Below are 12,185 nucleotides of genomic sequence, written 5' to 3'. Positions count from 1 at the left end.
TGAGTAGTTTTATGTGTTGCAAAATTAACCCAATTTATTCTGAATACCACAATAAAATGATTTTTTAGATTATAGCCATATTTCAGAAGTACTTTCATATTGTGAAATGAAAGAAGTGGAAAAGCATTGTTTTTCACACTAACTTCTGAGCATTGCAAAGTTACTTCATGCACTAAGCTTTAAAGGTTTCCAGTTTGTTTTTGTTTTTTTTTTTACTACTTTAAGGGTAGAGAGTAGAATTTTTCTCTATTAGTGATTGTTTGAAAGGTTTGTGTCAGGCCAAAGCATTCCACTGTTAGTTTAGAGACAAAAACTAAGTGCGGTATATATTTCATGTTGTTTGTATATTTCAGAGTAGTAATAAGAATCTCTGGATCGTGAACACAACTCAGTTTTTCTGTTTCATCTTTCAACAACTACAAAATCATTTAGATTAGGAATCTAATCAGACACTTTGGTTTCTGCCATTGAGTCCAAGAGGTTTGACTGGCTCCCAGAAATAATTATCACCAGGTTCACACAAATCATGAGTATACAATTATCAGTATTGCTGAATATCTTCATATAATCACCAAATAGTATCAAATCTGAGTTTAAGAAAGGGATATCCCAGAATACTGTGTTCATGTCAAATACAGTGAGTGGTCACTCTGATAGAACACAGGAGGCACTGTGCAGATAGCTGTTCCAGCCATCTAGCTAACACTTGATCTAATTTTGGGGCATATCAAGGATTGAAGAAAGCATTTTAATTACTGGTGTCATTGGTGGACGATACTAAGTACCTCAGTTTGAAATATCTTTGCCTTTGAAATTATATCTAGCTGTGGAATATGAGGGGTAAATTAAGTTCCATTAAGTTTGTATTTCAACCCCAGAGTCCCATGGGGCATGCTAAAATGTCCAAGACAGATGTTAAATAAGGTAGAGATCAACAAATGACACTAAAGAACTTTCTATATAGCATTACGAAAATTCCATAATCAGTACAGTGTATCCATTATGTATACATGTGTTTAAGGACATCCCCACATGAAGGGTTGATACTTGGAGACTATTTAAAGGGAACTGAAGCACACCATTTATTGCTCTGCTTTGTTACCCTGTGTTCATTGCCTACACATATATTCTTGTCCATAGCTTGGAAGTACATTTGCAGATTAGTACCTTAAGACTTCTGAAATTTTTTACCGCCAAATTCCCTACATTCTTTTATATTATATATTATAAAGGAATTGTTTGTAGCTTTTTCAGTTAACTTAGATGTAAGATTTCGAGGCTCTGATTTTGTTCAGTTATATATGAAAATTTTTGCAACATGAAGGCAGTATTCTCAAAGGAATGTGTAATTATTTTATCATTTGACTCTAGGAAAATCTTCCTGTTACAGAAGATAACTATGTGAAACTTCAAGTTAAAGCTTGTGCTCTGAGCCAGATAAATACAAAGGTATGAACACTAAGATATTGGTGCTTTCTGGGAAGACCCAGAGGGATCGGGTGGAGAGGGAGGTGGGAGGGGGGACCGGGATGGGGAATACATGTAAATCCATGGCTAATTCATTTCAATGTATGACAAAAACCACTGCAATGATGTAAAGTAATTAGCCTCCAACTAATAAAAATAAATGGAAAAAAAAAAAAAAGATATTGGTGCTTTGATTTGGCCAAAAGTCAAATATACTTGGTATACAAAAATTTTAATAATAATAACTGATTTCTAAATACCAAGAAGTTATTCTTAGAAGAACAGAACAGGTAGGGGAAAAAATTATTGTGTATTTCTATATTAATGTAAATTGTCAGTCTAATTGAATTCATGTATTTTATAATATTATATGAAAATATTTTATATGGAATTGGGTTAGATGGTAAGTTTACAGACAGAAATATCTGTATGTATTTTCTAAGATAATGGAAATTAAATGGTAGCTAACTGATATGCTGACACATTAAAATTATACATATCAACTAATCCCTTAGCAAACCTGGTTTCCTACTCCACAGAGGAATTTGCTTTTTTGTCTTGATGGCCAAAAATGGAGTCATATTTTCTTTTTCTGTGGTTTGATTTTTGCTCCTTCTTTTCTCATGTATGAATAGAGGTTAGAATTTATTCTTGATAATAAAGTCAAGACTTTGTCATTATTTAGCTTCTGGCAGAAATGAAGATGGAGAAGGAATTCTTTCCTGTTGGGAGAGAAGTTGCTGGAATTGTGTTAGATGGTAAGTTTACAGATAGAAGTATCTGTATTTATTTTCTAAAATAGTGGAAATTAAATGGTAGCTAATTTTTTTTACTGACACATTAAAATTATACACACTTCTTCAATACAAAGAAACCATACAGAAGTGTTTTTCCTTTTTTAATTAAAAAGAAAAATAGAACTTAATGGTATTTTATCATTGAAGAGCTTATTACAGTTTAGTAAATAAATATTTAGAGATTATGTATTTAAGTCCATGAGTAATCATTTTGAATAGTATAACCAGTATTGTCCTTTTTTTTTTCTCCCAGTATTGTCCTTTTTATGATGTTTACAAACCAGCATAAATTACTTGTGTAACTTGGCTTTGGGTCAAAATTTACATAATGGTCAATAACTGCACTCACATTAAATTTTTAAAGTGTGCCTAAAATTGAGTATTTAAAAGGTAAATAGGGACTACTTCCCTGCCAATCCAAGTGGTTAAGACTCCAAGCTTCCACTGCCGGGGGCACAGGTTTGATCCCTGATGGGGAGACTGAGACTCTGCCTGATGTTCTGGGCGAGAGTCATAGGCAGGATACTTGGCAGAAGAAAAAAAAGTTTGTCAAGAAAATTCCCCTTCAAAAATTGCAGAATAAAAGATAACTAACAAAATCTTTTAATGATGATATGAACACTGATTCCTTCATCTGCCCCCCAAAAATGAGGCAGGAGTGTAGGCAAGGGCCAGATCACGTTGAATCTCATCTCAGGTGGGGCTACAGAGAACATATTAGGGTGGCCATGTGAAGAGTGGACTCGAGGCAGCCCAGGCTGTAGGCAAGAGCACTGTGTGAGTCGTGGACCCAACAAGCAAGAAATGACAAAGTCCATAATGTGGACAGAGGTGGTAAAGGTACATTCAAGAAATACTGGGAAAGTCAAATCAGCAGAACTTAGTAATTGACTGGAACAGGAGAATTCAAAACATGTAAAGGCAGAAAATGATTTATAAGATTCTGGTTATATTTGAAAGTTGTCAGCTGATCGGTTGTGTTTGAAGTCATAGAATGCTGATGAGCTCATGCAGGGAGAGAAGGGAAATGAAGGAGACACACAGATTGCATGGACCCCTTGGCAGTGCCACTGTCTGAAGGACAATCCTTAATAAGAGGAGTATGCAGGACGCCATGAAAAAAGGATCACAGTGATTTCAGGAAGACAAGAATGCGCAGCAGGAGGGAAAGAGAAGGCACAGAAAGCAAGAATATTGGGGGATGGGGGCACAGGCAGGATCCAGAGACGCAGCAGATTGGGACCCTTCTGCAGACAGAGCCAGCCAGAGGCGCCACTCCCAGATGGCAGACTTCTGCCTTACTTCTCTGCTGCACCTCAGTTCCCTCATCTGTTAAACAGGTCTAATAATACCTACTTAATGGGTGTGCCGTAAAGATTAAATGTGAAAACACACTAAAATGCTGGGCACAAGTAGACATTCAGTGAAGTTTGGGTTTTTCCCTCCTGTTTGCTCTTGTAACTATTGGAAGAAAAATATTCTACAGAATTGACTGATGGTGGAGGCCTTTTCTCTACATACACAGGGGAAGTGTAACTTATCACTTCTGTATAGTCCTCAAATTTCTTGGCCCCACTCTGAATTTATTTCCATAATCTCAAATCAAAGTAATTGCATATGTAACTCTAACCAGAATTTCTATTGCGTGTCTGCAGTGCTGCAGCTAAAGTCGTGACACACGGGACTGGCTACATGAGGAGGCCCAGTGCACCCAGTGTGGTCAGCGTAAGAGCTGCGAGATGGGCTCTTTTCCTTTATGCCTTCGTCCCTAGCTAAACAGAGAGATGGCCTGCTCCATGGGGTCAGCAACCGCACAGCCCAGATTTTGAGGAGAGACCACATTTGAAGTGTTACATCCTACGGTCCCTTGCAGCCTGTCAAAATGTCCTAAAACTTCTTGACCTTTTCTCTGAGTCAGTGACTTTTATCAATCTATGGCTTTTGAATTTTAATTATTAGGTTATATTTAATAACCTTGTAATAATGATTATTAATTTTCTCCACATTTTAGTTGGAAGCAAGGTATCATTCTTTCAACCAGATGATGAAGTAGTGGGTAAGTTATAGGTCATAATCTTCTTATTTCAAGTCATCTGTCTTCCTGTTGTCTCTTTTTTCTGTACAATTGCTAATGTTTACTGTGACCTTGCTTCATATACAAGTACTTACCTAAGTTTTGGAATTTACTCTCAAGTATCCATTGGTGAAGAGAATTGGGAGTTCGATCTCAATAGCAGAACATTTAAAACTTTTCAGTATTAGCCTGTAGATAGGATAGAAAGAGACTTCCCTGGTGGCTCAGACGGTAAAGAATCCGCCTGCAGTGCAGGAGACCTGGGTTTGATCCCTAGGTTGGGCAATCCCCTGGAGGAGGGCATGACAACCCACCCCAGCATTCTTGCCTGGAGAATCCCATGGACGGAGGAGCCTGGAGGGCTGCAGTCCACGGGGTCGCAAAGAACTGGATACACCTGAGCAACTAAGCTCACACAGGATAGAAAGATGGCCAGAGCTGCTGTCCTTGGTGCAGCCCTTCCCGGACAGGAACTCCGTCTATAATTAGACTGACAACTCCAGAGAAAGGAAAAGTCACAGTCCATCTACGTGAAGACTGCTGACTGATTTGGCTATGCACATGCTCTTCTGTCCACATCCGAATGAACTGTATGCAGCTTCTCCCTTACTGCCCTCGTATAACCAAAACTTTGCTGAAGACATTTATTCTTTTCTTTTTTTTTAGTGTATGATTAATACCATTTTGCAAATATATTTCTTTATACTGTGTCCTAGACATTCATACAAACAACTATGAAGTAGTTAAGCAGTCATTTCTGAAGTTGCCATTTCTCTGTAGAAAGTATTCATAGGAGACAGTCACATAAACTAAGAAAATATACGGCTTTACAGCATGCTTGAAGCTGTTAAGAATAAATGTGTAGGAAAGTTGTCATCAGCTTTTAACAGAATTGCCTTTGATTGGGGGTATTTTCTTTGAGGATTTGCTATTTCTGTCTTTATTATCTGCCCAGGAAGTCAGGTAAGGGACTTCCCTGGTGGTCCCGTGGATGCGAGTGCACCTTGCAGTGCAGGGGACAGCAGTCTGACCCCTGGTCTGGGAAGATCCCACACGCCGAGGGGCAGCTGGGCCCGACCGCCTCGGCTACTAACCCTCATTTTAGAGCCCACAAGCCACAGCTCCAAAGGCCCATGCACCGCAACTGAAGAGTAGCCCCTACTCACCACAACTAGAGAAGCCCACGCATAGCAGTGAAGAACAGTGAGCACGGCAATGAAGACCAGTGCAGCCACAGACAAATAAAATTTTAAAAAGAAAAAAGAAGTCAGATGACATTGTATTATTCAAGATTCTGTTTGTAAGAGACCAAAAATAAAATCCAACTGACTCAGGAGAAAATGGGATTTTATTGGAAGCATACTAAGGAATCTTATAGAACCAAACTCTGGGAGGGTTAGCCGCACGTCAGGGGCCAGTTTAATGAGGAGCTCAGATGCGCCCCAGTCTCTGACTTGGCTCTGTATGTCAGCCATCATCTCTGTCATCACTCAGGTGAAAGAGGAAGAAGAAAAAGAAAGAGGTAGTATAGGTGTTACAGTGCTCATATCAGAAAATAAACTATCTACTCTGCTTCTTATTTCTGAAATCTCTCCTTACTAGTACTGGAACCTTCCTCAAAATTCCACTGAGGAAGATTTAGACTAATGCTTACTGGCCTCTCATTAGGAGTGAGTTCACTTTTAGATAGTTGCCCTTAACGTTTCTCGTTTTAATTTTCAGGAATTCTGCCCCTGGATTCTGAAGACCCTGGACTTTGTGAAGCTGTTCGAGTCCATGAGCATTACTTGGGTATGTGGTTGTGCAGTGTTTTGGAGCTCATAAGTCTTACTTCCCAAGTGTGTGTGGTTTTTAACAACATGGTTGCTTTGCATCTGCCGTGAGTGTACCTAGGAAATAACTATTGGGTGGTCGTCATTTGACTACTTCTAGCTTAAATTTTTTATCTATAAACTTTATTTTGAAACTGAACAGTGTTCCTTCCTCTACATTTCCCTTACACTGTTCATGGTAAGAGGTTTGAAAAGCAGTTTCTCCCTTGGCTCTGAAATTATATCACTAATCAGAATTTTTTACTTCTTTTTCTTGGTTATTAAAATTTTCAAATGTATAAAATCTAGACAATACCTGTAGAGTCTGAGTCAGGAAAGACTCAAAACACTTATTCTTGGTTTCTGTTGCTAATATCCTTTGGCCAATACTCAATTTAACTCAATTGCTAATTTTAAAATTTTCTTTTCAGGTGGCCAAAGTATTGGAGTTTCAACTTCAGCATCAGTCCTCATTGGAAGGAGGAGCCCTTACTGGAAGGACTGATGCTGAAGCTGAAACTCCCAATACTTTGGCCACCTGATGCGAAGAAATGACTCATTGGAAAAGACCCTGATGCTGGGAAAGATTGAAGGTGGGAGGAGAAGGGGATGACAGAGGATGAGATGGTTGGATGGTATCACCGACTCGATGGATATGAGTTTGAGCAGGCATCGGGAGTTGGTGAAGGACAGGGAGGCCTGGCGTGCTGCAGTCCATGGGGTCGAAAAGAGTCGGACACAACTGAGCGACTGAACTGAACTAAATTTACTTCTTAAATATTTAAAGTGAATAAATTATATAGACATACAAAACATGCTGCATCTCCTTAAGAATCAGGGGGAAGCACATAAAAACCATGGTTATGCATCCTTGAACCTGACAAAGTCATAAAGTTTGACCATCCCAAGTGCTGGAAAGGATGAGGAGCCGCCGAATCTTTTGACCACTGGGAGTATAAATTACTAGAAATGCTTTAGAAAAATAACTTGACCTGATCTAATAAAGGTGATGATGTATTAACAGCTCAAACCTGGTAACTCTCCTGGTACTTTCGTGCCCCAGAGAGGCCTGATGTGCACCAGTAGACATGCACAAGACCCCACATAGTAGCATGGTTTGGATAAAGAGAAACAGCGTAAATGTTCAGCACCAGGAAAATGGACAACCAAAGATATTTCTCACTAACTCATCAGTAAAAGTGTATAAATAGCAGTCAAACATATCAAGATGGGTGAACCTCACAAACTGTGCTAAGTGAGAAAAGCAAGTTGCAGAAGTATACGACAGTGTGATACCATTTTATTTCTATAAAGTTCAAAACTACAAAATTTAATGAGGCATATATCATTTAAGGATATAAGGAACATGTAGGGAAAAAGTCATGTGGAAGTTACCTTTGTGGGCAAGGAAAGAGGACATGAACACAGCAGATCCGCAGGCCTCCAATGGTGCTGCCAGTCTTGTTTCTATGCTAGAATTCATGGTTTCTTCATAACTTACCTATAAGTCATCATACATTCTTTTGTATTCTTGAACTATTTCATTAAATTTTTTCCTAAGTTCTTTCTTGAATAATATAACTGGTAATCAGACTATGTGGGGCCAATTTTGGACTCTTAAATTTGGATTTTGGACTATTAAAAATAGTAAATTTATATACCTCCTAGCAAGTCTGTTCTTCCACCAAACCAAAAAAAAAACTAGGTTCCAAACAACTCCCTGAAGATGTCTTACTAATCTTGTTGCAGAATATTGAGGATAGAGGTAAAAAGTTGAATAAATTCTTCCAGCTCTTTTGTGCTTTCAATTCTCAAGCCATTCTGTCAAACATAAAAATTTTACTTTTTATACAAACATTTCATGCAGCTCAATAGAACCAAAACAAAGCCCAATCAAAAGATGGACAGAAGATCTAAATACACCTTTCTCCAGTGAAGACATACAGATAGCCAAAAAGCATATGAAAAGATGCTCAACATTGCTAATTGTTAGAGAAATGCAGATCAAAACTACAGTGAGGTATCACCTCACACCAGTTCGCATGGCCATCATTAAAAAGTCTACAAACAATAAATGCTGGTAACAGTGTAGAGAAAAGGGAACCCTCCTACATTGTTGGTGGGAATATAAGTTAGTAAAAACCACTATGGAGGCTCACCAATATGGGGGCTCCCTGAAAAACTGAAAATAGAACTACTCTATGATCCAGCAATCCCACTCCTGGGCATATATCCAGTGAAAACCATAATTCAAAAAGATGCATGCACCCAATGTACTTTGCAGCACTATTTACAATAGCCAGGACATGGAAGTAACCTACATGTCCATCAACAGAGTAATGGATAAAGAAGATATGGTACATATATATGATGGAATATTACTCAGCCATAAAAAAGCATAAAATAATGCCATTTGTAGCTACATAGACAAACCTAGAGATTATCATACTAAGTGAAGTAAGTCACACAAAGGAAGACAAATATTATATCACCTATATGTGGAATCTGGAAAAACAGACTCACAGACTTAGAAAAAAACTTATGATTACCAAATGGGAAAGAAAGGTAGAGGGGTGAAATACATTAGGAGTATACACACTGGTGGTGGTGGTTTAGTCGCTACGTCATGTCTGACTCTTGTGACCCCACAGACTAGCCCTCCAGGCTCCTCTGTCCATGGGATTCTCCAGGCAAGAATACTGGAGTGGGTTGCCATTTCCTTTTCCAGGGGATCTTCCTGACCCAGGGATCAAACCTGGGTCTCCTGCATTGCAGGCCAATTCTTTTACCAAGTGAGCTATGAGGGAAGTCCATCACATATGCACACTACTACATATAAAATAGATGATCAAGAGAGACCTACTGTATAGTAAAGGGAACTTTATTCAGTATTCTCTGGTGACTTACCTGGGAGAAGAATCTGAACAAGAATGGGTGTGTGTATATTTATAGTTGAATTCTTTACTACACACCTGAAACTAGCACAATGTTTGAGTCAGATATACTCCAATAAAATAAAAATTAAATTTAAAAAAACTGGCACACATTTTCAGCATTATTCCCTCGGACTTGTGGTAGAAAGAATTGAAATGATAATTACAAAGAATTGTAATACTGTTATTATTGATCCATATATGGCTCTCTTTTATTAATTATCTTAGTTTTTATAACATGATAAGTACTTGTGGACCACCTAATACAAAAGCAAGGATCTCAACATTAAACCACATCTAACCATGTAATTTTAAAGCCTCTGCAATTTTAAATGTAGTTTTATTAGTTAGCATCATTTTTATGTGATAAAACTTTTTAAATTTATTTTTCATTGGAGGATACTTGCTTTACAGTGTTGTGTCGGTCTCTGTATACCTGTGAACCAGCCGCAGGAATGCGTATGTCCCCTCCCTCCTGAACCTCCCGGCCCACCCGTCCAGGTCGTCCCAGAGCACTGGGCCGAGCTCCCTTGTTACACAGCTCCTTCCCTTTGGTTATCTGTGTTACATACAGGACTGTATGTTTCAGTGCTACTCTGTGAATCTGTCCCACCCTTTCCTGCCCCCTCTGTGTCCACAAGTCTGTTCTCTGTGTCTGCATCTGTATCCTTGCCCTGTCATTTTTTCAGCACTAAGTTTTTTATTTCTTCATGAGAGTATGCTGCTGCTGCTAAGTCGCTTCAGTCGTGTCCTACTGTGTGCAACCCCGTGGACTGCAGCCTACCAGGCTCCTCCGTCCATGGGATTTTCCAGGCAAGAGTACTGGAGTGGGGTGCCATTGCCTTCTCCTAATGAAAGTATAAGTAGTACCAATTCTTATGATGGAAGATAATCTCAAAAATATAAGTACATTGTACATGACTGAACATGCACTGTGAGAGTGGATGGGCTTTAGAGTCAGGCTCAAACTCGGACTTCCCTGGTGGCTCAGAGAGTAAAGCGTCTGCCTGCAGTGCGGGAGACCCGGGTTCCATCCCTGGGTCGGGAAGGTCTCCGGGAGAAGGGCATGGCAACCCACTCCAGTACTCTTGCCTGGAAAATCCCATGGATGGAGGAGCCTGGTAGGCTATAGTCCATGGGGTTGCAAAGAGTCGGACATGACTGAGCAACTTCCCTTTCTATCTTTCTTCCTTTCTTTCTTTCAAACTTGTGGCATCAGACAAATTATTACCCTGAACGCCATTTTATAATCAGGAAAACTGGGAAAATTGCTGTCTCAAGTTTGTAAGGAGTACTGTCTGAGCTATCCCCTGGTGCTTGGTATGTTTTACTGTTTTAATGCCTTGCTTGTCTGAACTTTTTCATCATGTGCTTGGATGCTTTATGTCCCCACTAGATGGCACTGGTTAGCCAATTTAATTCTCACTGTCCAACCCATCTGACTCTTTTCCCTTAAGAGGAAAAATACTTATGGTAAAGACTACTGAAAGTGTTATACACTTGATTTCAGGTAAAATTAGAAAGGATTACCTATACTGTGAAAAAATCACATTCAGTATACACATTCATAAAAACAAAATATTAAATAATTAAACATATTAAGGAACAGCTTAGTGGTCAGAAAATATAGAGCAAATATAACTTAAACTGTATTAGCAGTGTACGTTTTGTTTCAAGTGCAATAGAAAACCATTGATAAATTTTAAGCAAAGAAGTTTGAGGATGTTATTTATGTTTTGAAAAGATCGTTCTGACACTGCTGCATTTCAAAGACACCACTAAAGAGATTAAAAAGAGATGCCATAAAATTGAAAATATTTATAACACATGAGCAAGCAAATGACTTATCTAAAATATACTACGAATTCCTGCAAATAAATAAGAAAAAAGACAACAACAGTAGAAAAATTGGTAAAACACCTGAACAGTCACTTCACAAAAGGAATTCTAGGGCTTCCTCTGTGGCTCAGTGGTAAAGAACTCACCTGCCAGTTCAGGGGACGCAGGTTCAATCCGATCCTTGGTCCAAGAAGATCTCACATGCCAAGGAGCAGCTAAACTCAGGCGCAAAACTGCTGAGCTTGTGTTCTGGGGCCCAGGAACCAGCTACTGAGCCCATGTGCTGCAACTACTGAAGCCCGAGCGCCCTAGAGCTCAGCCACAGGAGAGGCCCCTGCAGTGAGGAGCCCACTGGCCACAGCTGGAGAGAAGCCTGTGCAGCACCGAAGACCCAGCACAACCGAGGATAAATAATAAAGAAAGAAATATTCTTTTAAAAGGAGTTCTGTATGGCCAGCAAACATGGAAAGGTGCTCAACTTCATTAGTAGGTGGGGGAAAGCAAATTAAAATCACAGTAAGAAACCATGACACACCCATACAATGGGCAAAAATGTGTAATACCAGGGTTGACAAGGACGTTCAAAGCAGCAGCTTTGTGAGAGTCAGTTCATAAGCTACTGTGTAAGTGTTCATTGACGTCAAAGGCAGAATTCCATTCCTCAGTAAATACCCTGTAGAACACCTGTGTACCAGCACAAGCATACTTTTATACATGAGCATTCTTAGTTAAGAATGCTTAACTCAGAATAGCATTGAAACAAGTATACTATCAAGGGTGAAACATCACCAGCCCAGGTTGGATGCATGAGACAAGTGCTCAGGGCTGGTGCACTAGGAAGACCCAGAGGGATGGGATGAAGAGAAAGGCGGGAGGGAGGATTGGGATGGGGAACACATGTAAATCCATGGCTGATTCATGTCAATTTATGGCAAAAAAAAAAACCACTAAAATATTGTAAAGTAATTAATTAGCCTCCAACTAATAAAAATAAATGGAAAAAAAAAAAGAATGCTTAACTCCTAAAAAGTTAAGAATACCTAACTACCAAAAAATGGGGGAAAACAGAAATGTTCCTTGACTCAAGAGTGGATAACCCATCCATTCTATTAAATTAGATGTTGCCATAAGACATCAAAAATTAAAAGCACTATAGCCTAGTGAGGCTTCCCCAGCTCAGTGGTAAAGAATTTGCCTGCAGTGCAGGAAATGCAGGTTCTATCCCTGGGTCAGGAAGATCCCCTGAAGAAAGAAATGGCAACCC

General features: G+C 39.2%; 1 protein-coding gene across 5 annotated transcripts in view; it reads left to right on the top strand.

Annotated features, from left to right (window-relative positions):
* CRYZL1 (crystallin zeta like 1) overlaps positions 1-12,185 on the top strand; it is a 33,639-nt gene that overhangs the window by 10,259 nt on the left and 11,195 nt on the right. For all 5 annotated transcript variants that reach the window (XR_011483509.1, XM_020892641.2, XM_020892639.2 and 2 more), the window contains 4 exons: positions 1,372-1,449; positions 2,153-2,225; positions 4,276-4,320; positions 6,061-6,129. Coding sequence is in view for 4 of the 5 variants with exons in the window: in XM_020892641.2 (XP_020748300.2) it covers positions 1,372-1,449; positions 2,153-2,225; positions 4,276-4,320; positions 6,061-6,129 (265 nt within the window). In the remaining variant the exon portion in view is untranslated. The remainder of the gene's footprint in view (positions 1-1,371; positions 1,450-2,152; positions 2,226-4,275; positions 4,321-6,060; positions 6,130-12,185) is intronic.

The sequence above is a fragment of the Odocoileus virginianus genome, chromosome 25 (assembly GCF_023699985.2).
Source record: "Odocoileus virginianus isolate 20LAN1187 ecotype Illinois chromosome 25, Ovbor_1.2, whole genome shotgun sequence".
Taxonomy (NCBI): domain Eukaryota; kingdom Metazoa; phylum Chordata; class Mammalia; order Artiodactyla; family Cervidae; genus Odocoileus; species Odocoileus virginianus.
This window is presented reverse-complemented; position numbering and strand designations above follow the sequence as displayed.